Source organism: Drosophila sulfurigaster, chromosome 2R, assembly GCF_023558435.1.
Source record: "Drosophila sulfurigaster albostrigata strain 15112-1811.04 chromosome 2R, ASM2355843v2, whole genome shotgun sequence".
Taxonomy (NCBI): Eukaryota; Metazoa; Arthropoda; class Insecta; order Diptera; family Drosophilidae; genus Drosophila; species Drosophila sulfurigaster.
Genome location: NC_084882.1, coordinates 17030610 through 17052380, shown reverse-complemented (window position 1 = coordinate 17052380; position 21771 = coordinate 17030610). Strand labels below are relative to the sequence as shown.

At 41.4% G+C, this 21771-nt stretch overlaps 5 protein-coding genes across 5 annotated transcripts; 3 read left to right on the top strand and 2 right to left on the bottom strand.

Annotated features, from left to right (window-relative positions):
- Positions 1–182: 182 nt before the first annotated feature.
- LOC133837421 (uncharacterized) lies at positions 183–1610 on the top strand. The gene is made up of 3 exons (XM_062268171.1): positions 183–595; positions 980–1131; positions 1222–1610. Exons 1-3 carry the CDS (start codon positions 199–201, stop codon positions 1513–1515), a joined length of 843 nt encoding a protein of 280 aa, XP_062124155.1. The 5' UTR covers positions 183–198; the 3' UTR covers positions 1516–1610.
- LOC133837420 (uncharacterized) lies at positions 1492–2764 on the bottom strand. Its single transcript, XM_062268170.1, has one exon. The coding sequence runs from the start codon at positions 2645–2647 to the stop codon at positions 1691–1693; it is 957 nt and encodes a 318-aa protein (XP_062124154.1). The 5' UTR covers positions 2648–2764; the 3' UTR covers positions 1492–1690.
- A 7781-nt stretch (positions 2765–10545) lies between these two features.
- LOC133837823 (uncharacterized) lies at positions 10546–14288 on the top strand. Its single transcript, XM_062268716.1, has 2 exons — positions 10546–11251; positions 13069–14288. The coding sequence occupies exons 1-2, from the start codon at positions 10765–10767 to the stop codon at positions 13497–13499; spliced, it is 918 nt and encodes a 305-aa protein (XP_062124700.1). The 5' UTR covers positions 10546–10764; the 3' UTR covers positions 13500–14288.
- Positions 14289–15393: 1105 nt separating this feature from the next.
- Positions 15394–16264, bottom strand: LOC133837824 (uncharacterized). The gene is made up of 2 exons (XM_062268717.1): positions 16158–16264; positions 15394–16063 (listed from the first exon to the last, which is right to left on the bottom strand). Exons 1-2 carry the CDS (start codon positions 16161–16163, stop codon positions 15476–15478), a joined length of 594 nt encoding a protein of 197 aa, XP_062124701.1. The 5' UTR covers positions 16164–16264; the 3' UTR covers positions 15394–15475.
- Positions 16265–17776: 1512 nt separating this feature from the next.
- LOC133838214 (uncharacterized) lies at positions 17777–20384 on the top strand. The gene is made up of 2 exons (XM_062269232.1): positions 17777–19528; positions 19694–20384. The coding sequence occupies exons 1-2, from the start codon at positions 18748–18750 to the stop codon at positions 20032–20034; spliced, it is 1122 nt and encodes a 373-aa protein (XP_062125216.1). The 5' UTR covers positions 17777–18747; the 3' UTR covers positions 20035–20384.
- The last annotated feature ends 1387 nt before the right edge of the window (positions 20385–21771 follow it).

Genomic DNA, 21771 nt, shown 5'->3' with positions numbered 1-21771 from the left:
TCAAGAGCGCTTTTTGCTGTGTCGCGCTTTGACAAGCCATTTAATTGTTAGCATAACATAGCGTTGACTTCTGACGTCACATTTTGCTGCTGCTCTCGCTTCACATAGTATAAATAAGCTAGCTTAGGGTCTATCCAGGTTATTTGAAGTTTGACGGGCTATCGGTGACTTTCCAAAAAGAACGAAAATATTGTTAAAATGCGGCGGCAACTGTTCGTGTTCTTGTTGCATTGGCAGTGGCTCGTGCCAAGCTGTCAGACGCTAGCAATTAATCAGGAAAATTCTGTGTGGAGTCCACGAAGTCTGGGTCGCGTGTTGCAGCATTGTTTGAGCGGCGTGCAGAAGTGGCAATGTCTGGGCACAGAGAGTGAACGATTGCTGGATGCTGCCACATTGGACAACAGCACCTGGCATCTGAGCGAGTATCTGAGCATTGAGCCACAGCAGTCAGTAAATGCTACGCAGAATGCACGAACGATGAAAGGATTCGCTGGAAAACTGCTGCAGTTGGCACAAGGACGAGCGTTGCGTATGCGTTTGCCCAGACAGATAACCATCTCGAATGCCATCGATGAGTTTGGAGATGTGGATCAAGGTACAGTTGCTACTATCATAGATGATAAAGTCGATAAAATATTGGCAGGCTTTGGTAGTTTCGATGTGCAAGCAACAGCGACAGATAATAAGGATAAAGATAAAGATAAGGATAAGAAGAAGATAAAGAAGAAGAAGAAGAAAAAGAAAAAAAAGAAAGATAAGGATAAGGATAAAGGGAAAAAGAAGAAAAAGAAAAAGAAAAAGAAAAAGAAGAAAAAAGACAAGGATAAGAAAAAGAAAAAGAAAACTAAAACAAAGAAAAAGAAAAAGCAAAAGCAGAAGAAAGATAAAGGTAAATTTAAAAAGAAAAATAATATGAAGAAGGAGGGTAATGATAAGAAGAATCTGAAAAATAAATGCAAAAACTGTTTGCACAAAACAGGTCGCAAGAAGAAGGACAAGGATAAGCACATGGCTATGATGGGCGGAATGATAATGCTGGCTACATTCGCACAAATGTTCCTCGGCAAGGTGATTCTCATCGCTGGTTCAGCCTTTATTATGGCCAAAATAGCGCTGCTCATCTCGTTGCTGGTGAGTCAAATATAAGGAAACTGTAATGGTGTCGTAATTATGGTTTCATGATATGGACAACTTCTATGGCGCTATGCATCTTCTTTGCAGGGCAGTCTAAAAAAGGGTACGACTGGCCACAGTGGTAGCTCGGATCATGTAATAGTCACCAACTCGGGCTCCAGTTCCGGCCATAGTCACGAGAGCGGCTGGCATCGCAGCATGCCTACCAACAGCTATAGCCCCGCCCAGCTGGAGATGCCCACCGAAGACGCGAGTCATGGCCAGGATCAGGCCTATTATGCCTACGAAACGGAACAACTGAATCGTAGACACTTGGCTGCAGCAACAACAACAAATACACAAGAGGCAGCAGCCATATTGCCAATGCGTGGATTTCTCTAGCTTTATGTATTTCAGCGGTAAAAAAATACTCGTATCTACGGTAACTAAACTTACACAACTAAGATTATAGTCAACAAATGTAAATACAATTGCAATTTGCAGACACAATTGAAACTAAGTGAACAAATTTTTTGAATCTTTGGTTTTGCTTTAGATGCAACGCCAATTTTGATCGTTACACCTTGGCGGCAGCAGCGGCAAGCGAGGCGGCAGCTGAGGCAACACCTCCACCGCCACCGCCCTGTGGCATCCAGGCATGATAAGCCTTATCCTGCATCATCATTTCGTCATCGATGCTGCGATGATACGAGCCGCCATCGTGGCCTCCGCTATCGTACTCCCCTTGATGGCTCGATGAATAGGTGTGACTCTGCTGCACTTGCGGATGCTTAACAATCTCATATGTTGTCTTCTCGCCGCCATCGTGACTGACTAGTTTCTTAAGGCCAATGATGGCGCTGATGATTAGCGCTATTTTGCCCACAATGAGCGCCTTGCCAGCCACAATCGCAATTGAGTGATAGGCCATCTTCAGTATTGCAGTCTTGAGCAGCACGGCTGCAATGAAAGGTCCCAGATACTTTTTGTCATCCTTCTTCTTGCGTCCCTCGCTGTCCACACTCGTTTCGCCGGGCATGAAGTAACCCCAAAGAATCTGCAACCAATCCTGGCTGTTGCGTTCGCCGAAACGCATAAGACGTGGCAGATTCACCTGCAGTTGATGGCTGTGCAGGAAGTTGAGAAAACGCTCCAACAGCAATGCGTCTAAACTCTTGCTTGACATGTGCTCTAGATCACGATTGTTTAGCTGACTCTCGGCAATGCTGGCGCGTCCTGTGCGTGAATCTTCGCCACTCGAGCGCCTCACTAAATTAACACCATCCACAATGCTGAGCTGGTGCACTTTGAGTGCTCGGCCAAGGAGTCGAGCGCCGTGCAACTTGCAGCACCAAAAGATATCATCGCTGTCCGCACACTGAGCATACACATGACGCACTGTTCGCAATAAACCACTCTCTCCAATGTTATTTGTAATGTTATTGTTATTGTTCAGTTCAAAGGCCCAACTTGGTCGCTGAGCGTAGATTGCAGCTAAGAGCAGCGCTATGAGCAAACTCAGGCGCGTATCCATATTTTCTGTGCTATCCTTTTACTTGCAATTCTCGAATTCTATTCCTTTGGGCTCTTATTCTTGACAGACATGCGACGTGCAAACTCACTTAGACAACTGATCTTGTGCGGCGGGCTGTTCATCAAATTTATACACTTCACCTTGCCACAATTAGCCAGGCAGCCGTTGCATCCAGTTTTGCTTTTGCTTGATGCCGATGCCGCTACAGTTGCTGTTGTTATTGCCATTTGCCGGTGGCTATTCAGAGCGTAATATGCATGTTAGATGCATCTCTGGATCTCTGTTAAATCTTGCGGCTATGCCCGCAAAGCTTCGTTGCAGATTTAGTGCAATTGGCAAGCCAGCAAGCGGCTAGTCAATTTCATTGCTCATTGTCGTAATTAGCAAGTCTTTGCAATTATTTCAATCTATGCTTGGCTTTTTTTTATTACTGCTCTGATCTGCACTGTTGCTGACTGCTCGCTGCTCACTACTGACTACTTAATGATATCTTTGCTCTGACGCCCACTTTCATCTGCTGCCTGTAAAGATTTAGCCAAGACACACAGACACATGTATGAACAGACATAAAAATAATAGAAAAAAACATGAAAACAACACTTAAACACGCTGCATCCATGGTCTTTTCTTTTATTGTCATGCATTTGATTGGGACACGCAAAGATTTTGGCACACATTTTAGATACGCTGCAAAGAAAACGAAATGAACAACACCACTGCACTTGTAGTAATTTTTGCAGCTAGAATTGCTGATGGAAAATTGTCGCTTACGATGGAAAAGTTTATGAAAGTGCAGCTGTGTCGCTCAAAGGCATGTAATGATTATTTATTTTGTACATATTGTATTGTGGAGTGTTATTTCTACCTTTTATGAAACATGTTTTATTTTGGCACTATTGATTCATTAGAAATAAAATATTTATATTTCTTCTTCTATGAAGCATTCTTTATTTACTTTTAAGCTAAAGACTTACTTGTATGTATTTAACAATTAAATAAATATAGCCAGTAAAACAATTAAACGACTTCATCAGAATGCGCATGCAAATATTTACTGTCGAATAAATTAAGACATGAAGCCCAATAAAATAAAAACGGTTTAATTTTCCGTTGAAATTTCATAAACGAAATATTTTGCTAGCATACTTTTCGGCTGCCTATGAAATGTTGTAGCAGACAGCAATTGTCAGCGAACTCTCCTAAGCCAGCCTACGTTGAAATTTATCTTTTCAAGCTTTGAATTGTTTAATTGAATTTTTAGTACAGCAACTAGCTTTATGATTGAATTTTTTATTATTTTACATAAATTGATGCCTCATTAAGGGGGAAACTACTAAAAATTATTTGTGCGGTTAATGGGAAAGTGAAGAATTTCTGTAAAGAGTTTTTTGAAAGGTCCATTCATTACTCATTCTACATTTTGGATAGGCAAACTAAACAGATGTGTGAAGCAGATGGGAAAATCAGCCGCATAATCCGCAAGCGATAATTTATGTTAATTTAGTTGAGCTCACACGCAATCGCTATGCAACTTTCGCATTGGAAGTCGCTGTTGCTCATCCACTGTTTTTCATCTAATCATAGATGCAGCAGTAGAAGCCAGTAACAGCAGCCACAGCAGCAGCAGCAGCAAAGTTGGCCAATTTGCTGTAATTGCCATTTACGTTAACACAAAAGCAAACAAAACGCTTAGCAGCTTGTCTGACGATCAATGGCAATTGCAGCGCCAAGGAACAAAAGAGTTAAGCAACGAACTTGCCAAGATCGGCACTAAACTTTTACCCAACTCAGTTGCCATTGATTTTATTTCGTTTCTGTGCCGACCAGAATACGTTTGTTCATTCGTTCGCTTGATCGTACATTATGTGGGCTTCCAGTCTGGGAACATTGGCATTCAGCATTCGGCCAAGACAATTGCATAAAAGGAAAAGCCACGTTCGTCTGTTATTTATTTTTTGGGTTTTCGCTAACAAATTTTTCACTTTCACTTTGTGTTGACATCAGAGGAGCCCCCGCAAAAAAACGAAAACAAAGACTCTGCAACTTTGCTACTTTTGGCTACTCAATGCGGGTGTCGGGTATCGGGTGTCGAGCTTCGAGCTGCCGAGAGCTATTGCACAGGTTGGGGATCACAATGGTTTCAGGTGACCGCCGAGCTCTGAAGTGCGGCTTTTGCTTAGCAGCTTGTCTGCAATGTTCAATCAAATTAAGCGCCGTTGGCCAATTACGTTTCACTTTGACCCTGGCGTTTGATGAACTGCACTCTACGGCGTGGAAAGCCCGACCGTGACTGACTCACAGCCTGTGACTAACTTCCCCCAGTGATGAATTTATTATATGGTTAGGCCATGCTGTCAACAAAAATTTCTCGCTTTGTTTGTTTTCACAAACAATTTTCTTTCAATTCAATTTAATGTAAATATTATGCTTAGATTTACATGTTGCCAGTGTAAGTACAACAAATCTGTCTGTGTATGTATTATTATTTTTTTTAGAAGAAAATTCTGGCTCCACATTTAAATTTCGCTTCCCAAGTTTTGCACCCTCGGTGCAGGGCTTAGCTTTTGGGTTTCACCGGAATAAATTGCGGCGCCCTGCTGTGGGCGTTTGTTTTTTTTTTTGTGATAGCTATTTCTGTCCTTGGCCAGAAGCAGATCCACCAACGTTATGCCACATTTGAACAATTTTTAAATCAGGCTCGCGCATTATTCAATTTAAGTGACTGATTGCGTTATACGTAAGCAGAGACTATTGAAGCGCGTTTAAATTTCGCCAAAAGTATTTGCGGAGAAATTCAACTGGCTGTGAGCAAACGCGCTGCTAAGACATGCAAAGTTCAATGTTAAATGTCAATCAATATGACCAAATGTGAAAGACCTGCCGTGTGTGCTCATCAATCAGCGTTGAGATGCCAGGCTGCCAACCGCCGGGTATGGCAAGAGAAAATAGTTTTAAGGCAGCCCAAAACACATTGCTGCATTGCATGAAGTTTTCAATGTAAACTGAATTTGATGTCTTTGACATAGACTGTGTTGCTCAACCTTTCTCTGTCTATAACTCTGCAACGAACGTTGGCAAATAATGTTTCATTTTATTGTGAGTATAATGCGCAAAGCTTATAGTTTCATATCCTCGGAATGTAGAACGGCAGCAACAGCAGCAGCAACAGATGATGACAAAAGACATGGCCGCATTTTCACAATTGTTATGAACGAGTGTTTGCCCAGCCAAACAACCAAATCTCACTTGAGGAATTGTCGCAAATAAGTAACAATTTAAATATGATTTTGGGTTTTGGCCGCCTGTGTCTGGAGCATTAGAAGGGCTTATGAGTAGACTTGCTGTGGCGACCGACTGTTCGGTCACCTTGACAAATGATGCAGCTTTAACCCATTGTCGGCCCTAAATCTAACCCGTGATGCCTCTGGTTTTTTGGTTATTTGTGTGCATGCCTTGAGTTCAATGGACGAACAGGCGAACAGCCACCCGTGGATGATAAATTGAAACACTGGCGAACGTGACAGTGGCCAAAAAAGTGAAAGCATCTGCAGAAAGAGTGAAACCGGCCGCCAAGGAAGAGCAGCCAGGCAACGAGGCGGCTTCAACCTTTTGGCAATGCAGCCCTCACTGCCTTGGCCTCGACATTGCCTCGGCTTGTGGATAAGGCTTCAGCTGTACAGCCACAATAATTTTTTGACTTTTTGGAGAGTTCATTGCACAGTTTGTTGCATGTCAATATGCTGCCAAGGCTTGAGAGTTAAACATCCAAGCCAACAATTACAAGTGCCAAAGGCTTGCAATAGATTTTTAGTTTTCTTTCGTTTTGTTTTCATTTTCGTTTTCGTCTTTGGAGAAGAGCCTTTATCTTTGCGGTTAGCAAGTGGTTAATACTCGATGGAATCGTATTGTGGTAATGGCTTTTCTAGTTGCTGAGTTACTACTTGTTTGTAGTAAACATTTGCCAAAGTCGATTGTCTGGTCTGCGTTTCCCAGCTTCACTAGTCCGGGTCAAGTGCCCAGGGGCACAATCTGCGCATGGATTTTAATTGTTACTTTCAGCATTTTAATTTAATCGCCTTAATTAGTGGGGCCAAGCGGAGCGTTGTGGCCCAAAGGTTGCCCGACCATTACGCACTTTCGTGCCGTAAATGCGACACTTGAGAATCTAATTACGATTCACGCACAAGTCAACACATGCCTCATCTCTCTTGTATATTGTCTCTCGCCACATGCCACAGATCACAGATCAGTGTCCAACTATGAGATTTTCACCAAAAGAAAGCAAAAGCGACGCACTATAATTAATTGACGCAATAAGACAAATAAATATACATTGACACTTGGCGCCATTTAACTCTCACTCTTCATGTTTTTCCAGCTGCAACTATTTGAGTTTGTTTACGCAGATTTTTTTTTATTTGATGATTTTGTCAAATCTGCAGATTGGCCAAATGCTTAAGCGAATCGTGAGCAGATTAAATGAAAAATGGCCGCATACCTCATCCACATCATCAGCATCAGCATCATCCCCGTGTGTTGACACAATTTGTGGCTGCCACATCCGGTGGAGCTGAAAGTTGGCAGCTTATCGTGCCCCAGCTTACAGCTCATCTCTGCTGGTTTGCATATAAAAGCTAATTAGTGTGAGATTTGTGCGGCTGTCTAGCGGCAAGCTTTTATTAGCCTAATGTGGCATCAAACCAGATGACAGGCAGTCAGGTAGACCAAATCTCCGATGGTGCACTTATCACTAGTATATAGAGTTGTATCTAGGTGGAAAGTTAACCACGATCCCAATTGACTGATATATTTCAATGCCAACAATGTTATTAAGACCCTGAGAGCATCTAAATTAAACAGAAACAAAAGCAACAACAGCAAGAAAATAAACACAAAGTTTCACTTTCTTTTGTTTCGTGAAAATTGCAATTTTTATTGCACTTGGGCTGCTTAACTGAACGCCCGCATGAAATAGAAAGTTATAAAATGTTTATACATCTAACATAGAAGTGTGTTTGTGTAGACACCAATACACCCATAAAAATGCTGTGTACAGGTTCTAAAAACTGAAAGTTAAGCGAGGGTTAAGCAGCCAAAAGTTTTTGCACTTGGCGGCCAACTGAAGTATTAAAAAAGAATTTAGAACAGTTTATTTACTTTCTCTGCTGGAAAATGAAAAACTTCACACACATAAAAGCCGCACTGCGGCTGCTAAACTTGTTGTTGTTTTTAATATTGTTATTGTCAATGTTGTTGCTGTTGTTGTTGATGTTGACGCCGTGGCTGTTGGTGTCTCAGTGTTTGCTGTTTATTAAATCGCAATGCTGGTTTATTTTTAACGTTGCCACAATGAAATTGTTTTTATGGCTGTTACTGTTGCTGCGCTGCTTTATTTTGTTTTGGTCTCTACCACAAAATGGCACAGAAAAACTTGGAAAAATCTCTTGGCTCTCGGAAAGAAAAGTGCAAGGCGTGTCACCACCAGCTGCCAGATGGTTGCTGCCGTATGGAGGATTGTGGATAGCGGGTGGCGGAAATGGGGAACAGACAATGTTGACTCTCTGTAGAGCTGGCTGGAACCGCTGCTTGGCCTTGCCCATGGAAATAACAACGTCTACGCGACGCTGTTTGTGGCAGACACAATTGCAGTTGGTTCACAACGTGCAGCACTTTATCGGGCAATAGATATTGCCTTCGACATTCCCATGTACAAAATGCATTTATGAGCATGTTAGGCAACGTCTTTGGTCCACGGATGCGGATATACAAGTAGTTAAACTCGACAGCTGCTGCACCCGCATAGCAACGAGACATATCAATAGGGTCCCAGGGTCCTATTGTAAGCAATGCGAGCAAGAAGAAATGCGTGATGGACACTTTGACGGCTGCAGCTGGTTGCATTATTATCTCCGTGTGCAGCAAACAACAAATAAACAATGAGCTGCATAAATTGAACGGAAGGGCGAGCTTTTTTTCATCGTATACTCGTATTTTCATTAAACGTCAGACATGCAGTAGTTTTGATCTGCTCTTTTGAGAATAACACATTTTTGATGCTTACGCCATGCTGTGAGAATTTCAAATTTCAACCAAACAATGGAGTTTGAATAAAATTGTGATAGCGGCGAAGATAAGGAAAACAGGCTACACAACCAAATAAAACTATTTACAATTGTTAGATTTTTATTTCTGACAACAATTGTTAAATATTGAAATTTCCATTATGTCTTATTTATAGCCAAAAGTATATTTTAAAGTGTCAGGTCAACCCCTTAAAACAGAGATAATCAAGAGTAATGTGTTCGCCATTCACTTATATTGCCATAAAGATAATAAAAATGGATTGCAGCTCACAAATCGATGCAAATCGTAGGCTTTTAAGTCGCATGGCCTTATATTGATGCATTTGCGGCTATTTAGTGAAAGTGTAGTGAAAAATGAGGCAGACAATTTGAAAATCAGTAGCCCAGAAGGCGACAGAAAAATGATTTAGACAAGTGCCGACATTACATGGCTGTAGAGGCAAGGGCAATGCTGGATAACAAGTAGCCGACACGAAAGCCATTAGTCAGCGATCTGTGTAGCCGCAATGGGGTTTTAAGTTTGCAACTTTATTAGTCGAAAATGAGTTGGGCCACACACAAACACACACACACACAAAAAGTTGGTCTGAGCAAATCCCTTTTTTATGTAGCCGAAGACTCGGCACGACACCTGCCCCATAAAACAGCCATTGGCAACTGAGTGAGCGAAAGCACTAGGAAAGAATCCAGAAAATTTATTTATTTCCGCTGGTATTTTTTTGGGGGAAAAGTTTTTACAGCCATAGAGTAAAGCCACAATTATGCGGCCTTTGCGGCAGCTTTCCTGCTTTCGCCTGCCTGCCTGCCTGAATTTCTGACTGTTCATTTGTGGCGTATGCACAGGCACGTTCTACCAGATACATGGTTAGATACGAATGCTGGTTCATGCATAAAACACAGCAGCAGAAGTTAAGGCAGCATCTACAGGCTTGGCAAAACCATTGAGGCAACCAAACGTGGGACGCCAGCAATTTACGTTTTGTGGCAGCAACACCAGCAACTGCAGCAGCAAGTCATTGGCCTGGCCACTTGGTCTGGCTCTAATAGATGCATATCATAGTTTCTGCCTACTTGAAAAGCCCTTGATTGCAATGGCCATCAGACAGACTCTCTAATAGAAGTGAGTTTTCTTTAGTGTTGTCTGAAGTGTTGGCTGACGATGTTTTCTTGCTGTTGATGGTGATGGTTATATATGTTGATGTTGCCACCCCCATAAGTAAATTTGCATATTAAAATTGAGTTGCAAATTGGATGCTTAAGAGACCGATAAATACTTTCTTTATAGTTGGTTGAGTAGTAGTAGAAATGCGAGGCGAAAATTGTTAAATACCAAAATTGAAACTAAAGTGTCGACAACGAGCAACTTCCAACGTGCATCGGTAATGGCAATGGCAATGGCAATGGCAATGGCAACTAAAACGGCAGCCAGTTTGGGAAAAATGGTCAAAAGCCTAACACCTACCCGAGCAACAAAGTCAGCAAATATATTTGGTCATAAACAACGAAAGCTGTGTGCAAAAAACAAACCAAAACAAAAACTAAAAACTTAAAACATGTTGCAGTCTATGTGTATTGCTGCTTGTCTCATTTCAGGCAGCTCAATGATCATTAAAGCAGTAACAGCAGCAAGCACAACAGCAGCAGCAGCAACAGCAACAACATTAACAGACCTTGTGGAAATTGCGGCAACAACACGAAGCCGAAGCCGAACTCAACATCGGGTTACGACTCGCGGGCTCTGAGCACGAAGAAAATCAAATTGTGATTAAGTTGACGGGCCGAAAGAAAGGTCTATAAAAGAATAAAGCGCGCCAAGGCTAGACATCAGTTTGATTTAAACTTGCAGGCAGTGCAAGACGTGTGCCGCCATCATCAAGCCAACCAGATCACCAGAGCTCATCGCCAGTATCAAGGATTAGTCCGGACACCTGACGTGTGTGTGTGTGACGACGCGTGTGTGTTTATGATATTGTGTGTGTGTGTGCAAGTTTAAGTGCGTTCAATACACCAAGAAAGAAAAAATCGAAATACAAAATGACATTGAAACAAAAGCATGTGCGAGCTCAAGCTGTAAGCCTGCTGTTCATGTTAACAACACTTTGTCTTGCCGGCAATGGCGATGCGGCCACCGAGCAGCTAAATAATGTGATGCCTGGCGGCAATCAAAATGCCGGCGCAAGGACCTTGCTGCGTGTCTACGACGAATGCAATCGGGCCGAGAGTGGTTTTACGCCATGTCTGAAAAAGAAGGCCATCTCGTTTATAGACCGCATTGCGCCCATCGATGCGATTAACGTGGCTGATGGCATTAAGCTGATGCGCCTAGAGTCTGCGCCACGCCCACCTGCCTATAGCGAGAACGAACTGGAATCGACGCTGGCACGCTCCTCGGGTACCGATCGCGATACAAAACTAACAAACATGCTAATTGAGCGCTTAAGCTATTTCTTCAACGGCCACTCGCTGCAGGTTAGCTTCCCGAAATTGACTTCCGACGAGATTGGACGCGGCCTCGAGGAAGGTAAGCAAGCATGCCACAAGCACAAACACTCGTTGCAGACAAAAGCGTTATAATTGCAGTTACGTTAGGTTGCAAGCAAGCACCGCTAAATGCATGCATTGCGCGTGACAGTGACATAATTTTGCCCCACTTGCCACGGGCTGTTTGTTGCATGCTGTCTCAGATGCTGCTGGTGTTGCTGCTTGGTGTCTGTTACCTCGTAATTGGGGCACCATCCGCTAGTTATTAGAGCCAAGATATATATGTACGTATTGCATAGTTCTGTCTCTTAATTGTGTATCTGGCAATGACATTGGCAAGCTAGCAGCTTGAAGCCTGGCCCATTTCCTTAGCAATTGCTTGCTCTTGCAGTTTGGCATATCATCTTTGCATTGTGTGTGTGTACGTGTGCTTATAAGTGAGGGAAATTCTTTGCTTTGGGAAAATGTGCAATTGTTTTTGTGGCACACACACAAAACACACGAAACTTGTTCTCCAAGCTTACAATGACCTAAAAAATCTGAACAACAACAACTATGAACAAAGAACAAAACCAAAACATGAAAATCACAACACGATGACGAAAAATTGTCATGCCAGAACTTCATGTTGGCCAGCATTAAAAAGGTTGAATTTATGCACCCAACTCAAGACGAATTTTAAATGCCCTTTGAGAAAACAGATCAGCAGACGAAGTAGAAGTGTATTGAAAAGTGTATCTTTGACAATTTTGTATTTATTTAAATGTTTCAGCAATGTTGTAAAATGCTCGAGCCAAGAATTGCCTACTAAAAAAAATATTGTTTTTGCGTGAGTAAATATACATGAAGAGAACGCCGCATTCAGTGGCAAAAGGTACTTGTGAAAATGCCTTCATCCCCCCTTTTGTTAACTTAACAGCACGACAACATGACACGGAGTGAGGCTTTAAGATGTCGAGGCATGACCGTGTCGAACGCAATGAAAGTGTGGGCCACGTTTCTCTTGGCTCTCTTTGGCTGCCTGGTGGGCCATGTTAATGACTTCTTGGCTGTCAATGGCTTGCTTGCATCAATTACAATTTTGACACGAGCACTTAAAGCACTTTTTTTTTGTAAATTGGCGACAAGCAACATTTTCTCGCAATGAAAAGTGAACTTACTTTCACAGCGCATGGCTTGTATTTTACTTTCAAATCATTGATCAAGATTTTCAATTGATACTCGGACTCGTACTCGTGCTCGCGTATTTTTGTTTTGTTTGTTGGCCAACACTTTCCCAATTGCCTGACCATATTTAGCTAATTGGAATTGCCTGCTCCAAAGCTGGTTATGAATGTCTCATTGCATTTATTTCGGCTGCGATGAGAGCAGCCTTGGCCTTGGCCTTACCACCTGCTCAGTGAATTTCACCACCAAATAACCAACAAGAGAAAATACTATAAAAAAAAGGTATCCCTGATGGCAGCAAAATGAAAGCCACACACGATGAAGCCAAATAAAATTCTCACACAGCCTTTGTAACTTGGCAAATAGTCTGGCAAACTTTCACCAGCCAACTTGCAGCTGGAAAATTGTCTAAAGAAAACATCTCCATTGATAGCACGTACTAGACTAAAGACACGCATTCTTCATAATCATAAAGGGACGATGATGAAAGCGTGTGAAAATGAGAAAAAAATTAAATAAAAGTATGAGTATAGTTATGACTAAGGCTATAATTGTTATAGTTGCTCTTCACTCAATTCACTGTAGGTTTATGACACAAATTGAAAGTACTTGCGCTCTTTCTGACATGGATTTACAAAGAGTTTTTTTTTTTCATCCTCATTTTCACTCTGCATTTGAATTTTATTACAGGTCGCGGCAAGATGAAGAAAATGGGCATGATGATGGCCATGATGATGGCAACAAAACTTATGGGCATGTTGCCCATTGCCATGGGAGCACTCTACATATTGGCGGGCAAGGCGTTAATTATCTCCAAGATTGCACTGCTCTTGGCCGGCATAATTGGACTGAAGAAACTCATGGCCGGCAAGTCATCGGGCGGCAGTTCCGGTTGGTCATCTGGCGGCGGAGGTGGAGGCGGCGGTTGGTCCTCGGGCGGTGGTGGCGGAGGCGGCGGCGGCGGTGGCTGGGACAGACGTTCGTTGACCGAAGCACAGGAGATGGCCTATCGTGCGCACAGCAGGCAGCAAGCAGCGCAGCAGCAGCAACAACAGCAGCAGCAGCAACAGTATCAGCAGCCATTGGCGGCGGGACTGCAGCAGACGCAGACAAAGTCATAAGTCAAAGCGCACCCATAAGATACAAAAATTCAAAGTTCATAGCCACGTAGTTGCATTTATCTTGTAGATAAATCACAAATCACAAGCAGACATGAGACAAAGAGACACAGAGACAGACACAAGGAGAAAGATAAGCAAATTGTAATTAGATTTTTCAAGATAATTATCGACGTACTTTTTGCGCTCGCTTTGAGTGACTCTTGATGCGTTTCCGAACGGTTAATTCTGACTCTGAGCAACAGTTGCACCTATGGATACATCGCTGGAAATGTATCTGTAACGTGCGTTCACACTGTGCGTTATTAATGATTAGGCACATATGCATTATATAATCGATTACACGAGTATGTGACGCAATCTGTTCCATTCTACCGTCTACCGTTTTACTGTTAACCAACTATCCAGCTATCGACTTTAACTCTGACTGAACTCTATACGCGCTCTTTGCTTTGCTCTCTATCTGTCTACTATAATTTACAACATTCATACACACACACACACAGCACACAGTTTCTGTTACTTTTCAATTATTCATCATTCTTTGTCTAGCAAAGACACCATCCACGCTCTGCACTCATTTCCAGCTCGCCTTTTTTCATTTTTCATTTCTCTTCGTTTTCTCGCGCACGCACTTCATGCATTTTGATTAAATTTGTAGTGAGTTAAGTTCGTCGTCTAACTGTAGTTTAGATTATAATAATTTATTAACATTATTTATTTGATAGTTTTAAGCGAGATTCGCATGTAAGCAGCAAAGTTTTCAAGAAACAAAAAAGTTACAAAAAAATTTACAAATAAAACATTTACGAATCCAAATGTGCACCTCAATTTATTAAACATTTCAAAGGTCATCTTAAAGTACGTATCCAACATTTACGGACTCACGTGCGATTCCGCACGGTACTAAATATGGCACACACACACACACACACACACACATGCCTGTTTCCTGTATACATATGCCAACGTCTATTTCCTTGCCAACGAATGCGCCAAATGCCTTGAGGCCCATATGTTGTCTCTGTCCTCCCACTTCCACATCCAGTTCCAGTTCCAACTCTCATATCTGCCCCATAAACTTCATGGCGTGGCTGCCCTTGGCAATCGTTGGTACTCGTATTTATGTATAAACACACACACAAATAACATATATGTACGATATAGCGTGTCTGTCTGTCTAACTTGATTGTGTGAGATTGAGATTCCCTTGATGCTTTCATATAAATATCACAGATTACTTCACTGACAAGAGTTTATTGTTCCTGTTAGCTTGTTGCAGTCCATAAGCTGGAAGGAACAAGTGATTGGCTTGTTAGCTAAATCCAAATGTTACTCCACTTTATGCTGTAAACTAGCTTATTCTCAGCACAAGTCAAATTTGACTCTTATAGCGTATAATTGCCAATTATTTGCATGTGTTGTGTATTCGATACAAATTGATTTATCAACATTTTGGAAATAACTGCAAAGCAAGTTTATCAATCAGGTTACTTAAGCCGAAGAACAAAGCCAGTATTCTTGGTCTGTTTCTCCTTTTGCGGGTTTATTGCAAAACAATGAAATGATCGTAAAATTTGTTTAAATTAAATTATTCAACAACCTAAAATGGTAGACTCATAAATACTCTATTATCTGAAGTTTGTTGTGGTTTTCACTATTATCCTAAAGTTGTGAAATACCACAACACTTAACATATGATTTTATGATTTGTCATTTTGATATATTGCCCCGGAATATGTTTAATTCTCTAACATTTACTGCTGATCAACGATGACAGCTTTTATTTTTTACAGTTTTAATTAACCCTTTTTAGTCATTTATTTTAAACTGGTTATATAATTTGTTGGAGGTTTAATTGGGTTTTCTTTCCTCAGAAATAAAACACGAAAACAAATTATATTTTTTTAAAGTTTATTTTAACCTTGAAATAGGAAGAACGGGTTTTATTTTACAATAACATAGAGTGGATTCACAGTTTATTTCTTCCACCAGCCAGACTTGCCGGTCGACCAGCCACCATGGCCATATCCGCCACCATAACCACCATAGCCGCCAACATTGCCGCCATAGTTGCCACCATAGTTGCCACTGTAGCCACCATAGTTGCCGCCATAACCGCCACCATATCCTCCGCTGGTCGAAGTGGTTGTGATGACCTTGTAGACATCGACACGACCGCCATGGCCGCCTCCATAGCTACCGCCATGGCCGCCTCCATAGCCACCGCCATAGCCGCCGCCGTATCCACCACTGTATCCACCTCCATATCCGGAGTTGTATCCACCCCCATATCCGCCTCCATATCCGCTATTGTATCCGCCTCCATATCCGCCGCCATAACCACCTCCGTGTCCAGCGTCGATTACTTTAATGACTTGAACTCCACCAGATCCACCGCCATATCCGCCTCCATAGCCGCCACCATAGCCGCCACCATTGGACCAGCCACCGCCGTAGTTGCTGCCACCTCCATAGCCACCACCGCCGCCGCCCTTGAGAAGTCCCAAGAGTCCTGCATTTGCGGTTGCCACAGTTGCGGCCAAAGCCAAGAGACACACGAACAACTGAGCGAGAAAAACAGATTTAAAGTGTTGTGTTCAGTTGGCCTAAAGGATATTAATCCATTGGCAAAAAGGCATCGTCGGGTCTCAAACTCACTTTCATCTCGTACCGAACGCTGTCAAAGCAGACGTTTAACTAATTCAAATTACCCAAAACGCTTTCAATTTAAGAGCTGATGATACCCCAGCTGTCTTAGCGAATGAATCTGATTAAAAACAAAAGCAACAGCCACATCCCAGGAATAACTAATTTCAAGTCAAGCACATTGACAAAGTGACGCATAAGTTGCTGTTGCTTCTGCTGCAGCGATGTCTCGACGCTGGCAAAAAACAGCTCGACATGCTGACTGGAACGGTTTGAATGTTGGTCAGTTTTAGCGATACTCCAAAATTGAATTTATTACTTGCATTAGCGTCGCCTTAGGAAGTGTGGGTATTAAACTAGTTCTAGCTGAATTCGTTAATATTGAATTAATTTCAAACATTTCAAATTCAGTTCGAAAGAAGTCAATCTAGTTGGGATCATTCAATGGTGCTCTGGATCCAGTCAGCACAATTGATGATGACCGCTTGTGAGCATCAACAACTCAAATAGACACGTTATTTGTTATTATATTCTCGATTTGATTGTTGCTGCTTAAGTTTGGGGATTTTCTATGTTCTCGAATCAAATTCATATGTATAAACACTTTAATTTATAGGCAACACATAAAGATAGTTGTTCGTTCGGTCAGTGAATTGGCAGAAACTACAAATTTGATTTGAAAAGTAGTCAGACAAAGGGGGGTGTGACCACGTTTAAACACTTCAAACAAAGCGATTGCGCGTATGGTAATAAAAATATTTAAATAAACACATAAAATCTCCAAATGGAGATTCTCCATTGTGTTGTGCTTTGATGCTCCTCATATATGTGATCGTTGCGGTTTCTATTGCGGTTGCTGTTGATGTTCATCTGCAACAGGCGCTAATTGCAAACTTGGCAATGAAAGATATGCGAATATTAATTAATGTTACTGTTAATGACGCGATTTATCTAATACTGGAATACCTTGTATACAATTATAATAGCATATTTTAAATACTTTACTCCAAATTATGCAAACTAACCATAAACATACTTCCCTGATTAACATAGTTAGTAGGGAATAACTGTTAAGTGGTTTTTCATTCACACCTCCTGAGCAGTAATTCACAAGTGCAACGACACCCCAACACTTGCAGTTTCATAAACAGCTAAGCACACTGGCTTAAGCCAATACTTTCCTACTTTTATAAATTTTCTCGCACTTACTACTTGTCCTCGATTGTCTTCATAAAAAACTTTGCAGATGCTGTTAATTCTGTGGCACGAACTCAATTTTCTTTCCCGTAAGCTGCAGACTCGTTCAGCTTAAAAGTAGGCAACAGAAAGTATATGAAAGTGTCATTTGTATTTCTCAAAGCGCTTTGAAGTATGCAGCGTTTTTACTTGCCGTCAGCAAGGCGCCTGAAAGCGTATGGCAACACTTCCAACGTTGCCGTTTTTAGGCTTAGAGCGAAAAGCAGGCCCAAGAGAAACTATGAAAATATTGCATGTGGTCTTAAATTTATTGCTAGAATAACTCATAAAGTCTGCGAGCACGCGCAGCTTAAATTTATGATGGGTTGCACTTGATATGCACAAGCAGATGAATACAAAGTGCACTTGGCGACTAACTTGTGTTGTATTGCAAAACTGTTGATGCAGTGAAAAACTTAGCAGCAACATCTGTGTGGCAAGTTCAGAGCGCCAATTATCACGCACGTCGCCCAAAGTACTTCAATAATTTAAACAAGCTCCCAGTCTAATGATCATTGGCATTAGACACACTTTCCACACCAAATTGCCGACCTCAAACTCAGGCAGAGACTTGCTCACTTATATAGAATGATAATGTCAAGAGCAAGTTGCATTTTACTTTGTGGTGAGTCGACAATAGCAACGGCAACGAGCCTGCAACACGCATTGTGGCATAAAAAGTGAAACTGTCAGTAGTGGAAGTACAAGTGTTGAGCGCAGTCACCTGCAAAGAGCCTTTAGAGTTGCTCTACGGAACTACTCTGTGCCCGAATACAATCATTTGCAAATATAATTACTAATTAAAGCAACTACGCTTCAATGGTTATCATCAATTTTGAACTATAACTTATAGATGTGCTTAATCGTGAAGTTTTCCCCTCAATGCAATTCGGAAAACCGCATTCTGGTCAAGTGAATATTGCTTAGAAGTCAATTGATAATTTCGAGAGACATTAACACATAATAGATGGGTGGCAAGTGGCAAGTGGTTTTCCAATCAAGATACGCATGGCCGCATACCACATTTGTGTAATTGCCAATGTGAGACGTCCTAAAGAAGGTGGCATACGTCGCAGTAAAAGTTAACAACAAAAACATTTCTAACCAGCACTCGACTATTTATTCGACTAGCTAGTGGCCACTTTCGGCGAAAGGCCGTAAAATCACTCAAGTGGATCGCCCATAAAAATGTCTAGAGCTGCGAAGAATTTGGTTCACCAAAATCTGTAAGGTTTGGCTCAGTTCAATTCTAAGCGGCGAGTGGATTACGTGTGCGTATGCGTGTTTGTATTTCGATTTGGATTTGGGATTCGGTGTGTGTATTTATCAGTGTGTCAAGTGTAAATTGAAAAGGACTTCCGTGAAGATGTGGTATCAACAAATGTTTGTATTCGTCATTTATATACTGATTGCACATACCAAGGCCGGCAGCGACAGTCGCTTTAATGGAGGCACTTCCGGCCTGCTGGCAACACAGCAGCAACATGAACAACAGCAGCTGCAGGAGTTGAACAATGAACAGCAGCATCAGCAACTCCAAGTGAATCTCAATGCCTGGCAGCCATTGTCGGGCCACAACAATTGGCTTATCCTGCAGGCAACAGCAGCAACATCAATGCAGCGACAACAGGAGCAGCAACATCGACTTCCTGTCAATTACTACGCCTACAACCATCGCTATAATCCAAGGTCGACCTCCACAAATGATGTTGCCACTGTTGCCAACGGAAATTACAAACAGGTGCGAGCAAATCTAAACGATAGTCCCAGCTACGTGCTAGCCATAAGCCAGACGATGCGTCGTGGTCTTGGGGTTGAGGAGGTGGCAAATTCGATTGAGAACAGACGACAATTGCCTCCAACAGTTTTGAAGGATGTCCAGGAAGTGGATATGCGTGGCACCCCGGAAGTGCGCGATGGCAATAACTTTAAGGCTTTAACGAACGGTGTTGATGTTGTTGCTGAAGGCAGCGAAAAGCCTGCGGCATCTGTACTTGATATTGACAACTATTTAGCGCCCTTTGAGCAAGCTGTGCTCAAGGTGCGAAACTTTTGCGATACTTTACGAAGCCTCATCAGCGTCGATAGCGATGTGGAAAGTGAAAACACAGAGGACGAGGAGGATGAGGAGAATAAGGAAGAGCAAGGTGCGTGTGGCTGTCGAGATTCTTAAGAATATTGAATAAGTTTTTTTTCATTACCAATTTTTGCGAGAATACACCGCTTATTTGAATTTCTTCTTTTATGCGCTTCAACGCTCAAAGGTCTGGACATTTAATTAACCACAAGACTGCCAATGCTTTTCCTTGCAGATGCTTCTATAACTTCCAGCAAATTGGATGGCAGAGCGAGGGCATCAATTTCAGCAACATCAAAGGAAGTTCAGGGACGCAACAGTCGTCTGGCCGCTACCTATCAAGGTCGCAAACTTAAAAAGCTTAAAAAGAAAATACAGAAATTGCTGCTACCTCTGCTGTTTGCCTACAAACTGAAGTTTCTGACACTGATACCAGTACTGATTGGTGGTCTAACCCTCCTGGTTGGTACCACCGGCTTGGCTGGATTCTTCTTTGCCCTGTTTACGGCAGTGATGAGTCTGAAGACATCAACAGGTGGTCATGGCAGCAAAGCGATTGTATTAAAGAAAATTTGAAATCCAAACAGTTGCCGACGTTTACTTTGAGATTTAGGTGGTAACATGGCTTTGATTGGCCCACTTTGGGTAATAAACGAGTGAATGGCGATTGTATTGATAAGAAGTCGAGCCACCCAGTGAAATTAAGTAATATCGACAAACAGACAACGACCAAAATTAAATTACTTGTCGAAGTTCAGCTACTCTTTAATTTATTTATTTATTATTTTATAATGTATTTGTTTAGTTACAAAACGATTTTTAAGTGCAATTAATACTCTTAAGTGTATTTTGTAATATAAAGTAGATCTCTAAAGAAGTTCAAAGATTCGATGGGAAGTTCTCCTTTAGAATTACATATTAATTCAGCTTGCATTTATTTTAAAATTCATATAAAAAAAAGATTATACGATATACTCTCTACTCTGTAATAAACTACATGCTATAATGTTTAACAAAATAATTATACCAGATGTGTTGGTTAGAGTAATTGCAGCCACAACAACAACGACAACAACCGGATGCCAGAAACCACTTTGGCACCCAAGTGACGTTAAGGGCTTTTAAGTTACCAACGTCTGGTCATGATATCTAACGACAGCTATGTTGGCGTCGACTTTGGTGTTGACGATGCCGATGTCGATGACGTTGGCGTTGGCGTTGACTGCGATTAGAGGTTGGAGCCACGCGCGTTGATTTTAATATGCGTGGACACCCCTTGAAAACAGTTACATACTCGTACTATGATTACAAACTCAAAGATTTCGACAGGTGATTGAAATTATACGAGTATTGGATAAGTTTGTTGTAAGTTTTGCCCCGGATGCATTTTGTTTTCAGTCTTAAAATAGCCATTAACAAAAGCACTTTAAGCATTTTTAATTTTGTTGTTTTGAACAATGAGTTCGGTGGGTGTGTTTAATTCGATTAAACGTAAAATTAATATTATATATGCCCACATAAATTAGTGCAATTTAAATGATTCCAGCTGAAAATTGGAATTTTTCTAATTTTTATAAATATGCTTATCAATCTGTTAACTGGGCGTAGGTGGTAACTGAATGCATATAATTTTGAAACTAATTGAACAACATCAGAAAAAAATAGATCCAAATAAATTTTCAATTATATTTTCACTAAAGCACTCAGCAACATTTTTGGCAGCTAATTAAATTAAGTCGTGCGTCAACAAAATTTCGTAGTGGTTGAATATTGTGATTTCATATTAAAAGAACAATAGAAATTATGCGAATACAAAGTTCATAATTTTGATGACCATATGAGGATGCATGGAAGCAGGTTTGTTTCGGTTTGTCATAAAGCAAAAGTTGCATTACAATATGAGAAATGGTTGAGCATTGCAATTGAAACATGTTTTTGGCATAATAAATGAAGCTCTCTTTGACCCTTGGAACGCCATACAAGGAAAATGAAAATTTCAACTGTGATGTCTGCGGTTGGCATTTCTCTACTAAAATGTATTCAGTTGAAATGACAAGTGAACCGCAACGCGCCATGCAAAGTGCTTACCGACGATAATGAAGAGTTTTTACTTGATGATGTCTAAGCCAAAACAGCCACCAACGGCAACAACAACAACTGCAGTAATAACAATAGTAACAACAACAACAGTAACAGACAGACAGCAACTGTAAACCGTTTATTAAAGTAGGGAAACTTAATGTGTGTTCACGCTCAAGTAAAACCGAATCGAAAAGCAGAACCAAAGAAAGCAAAAAAAGCGAAAGAGTAGAT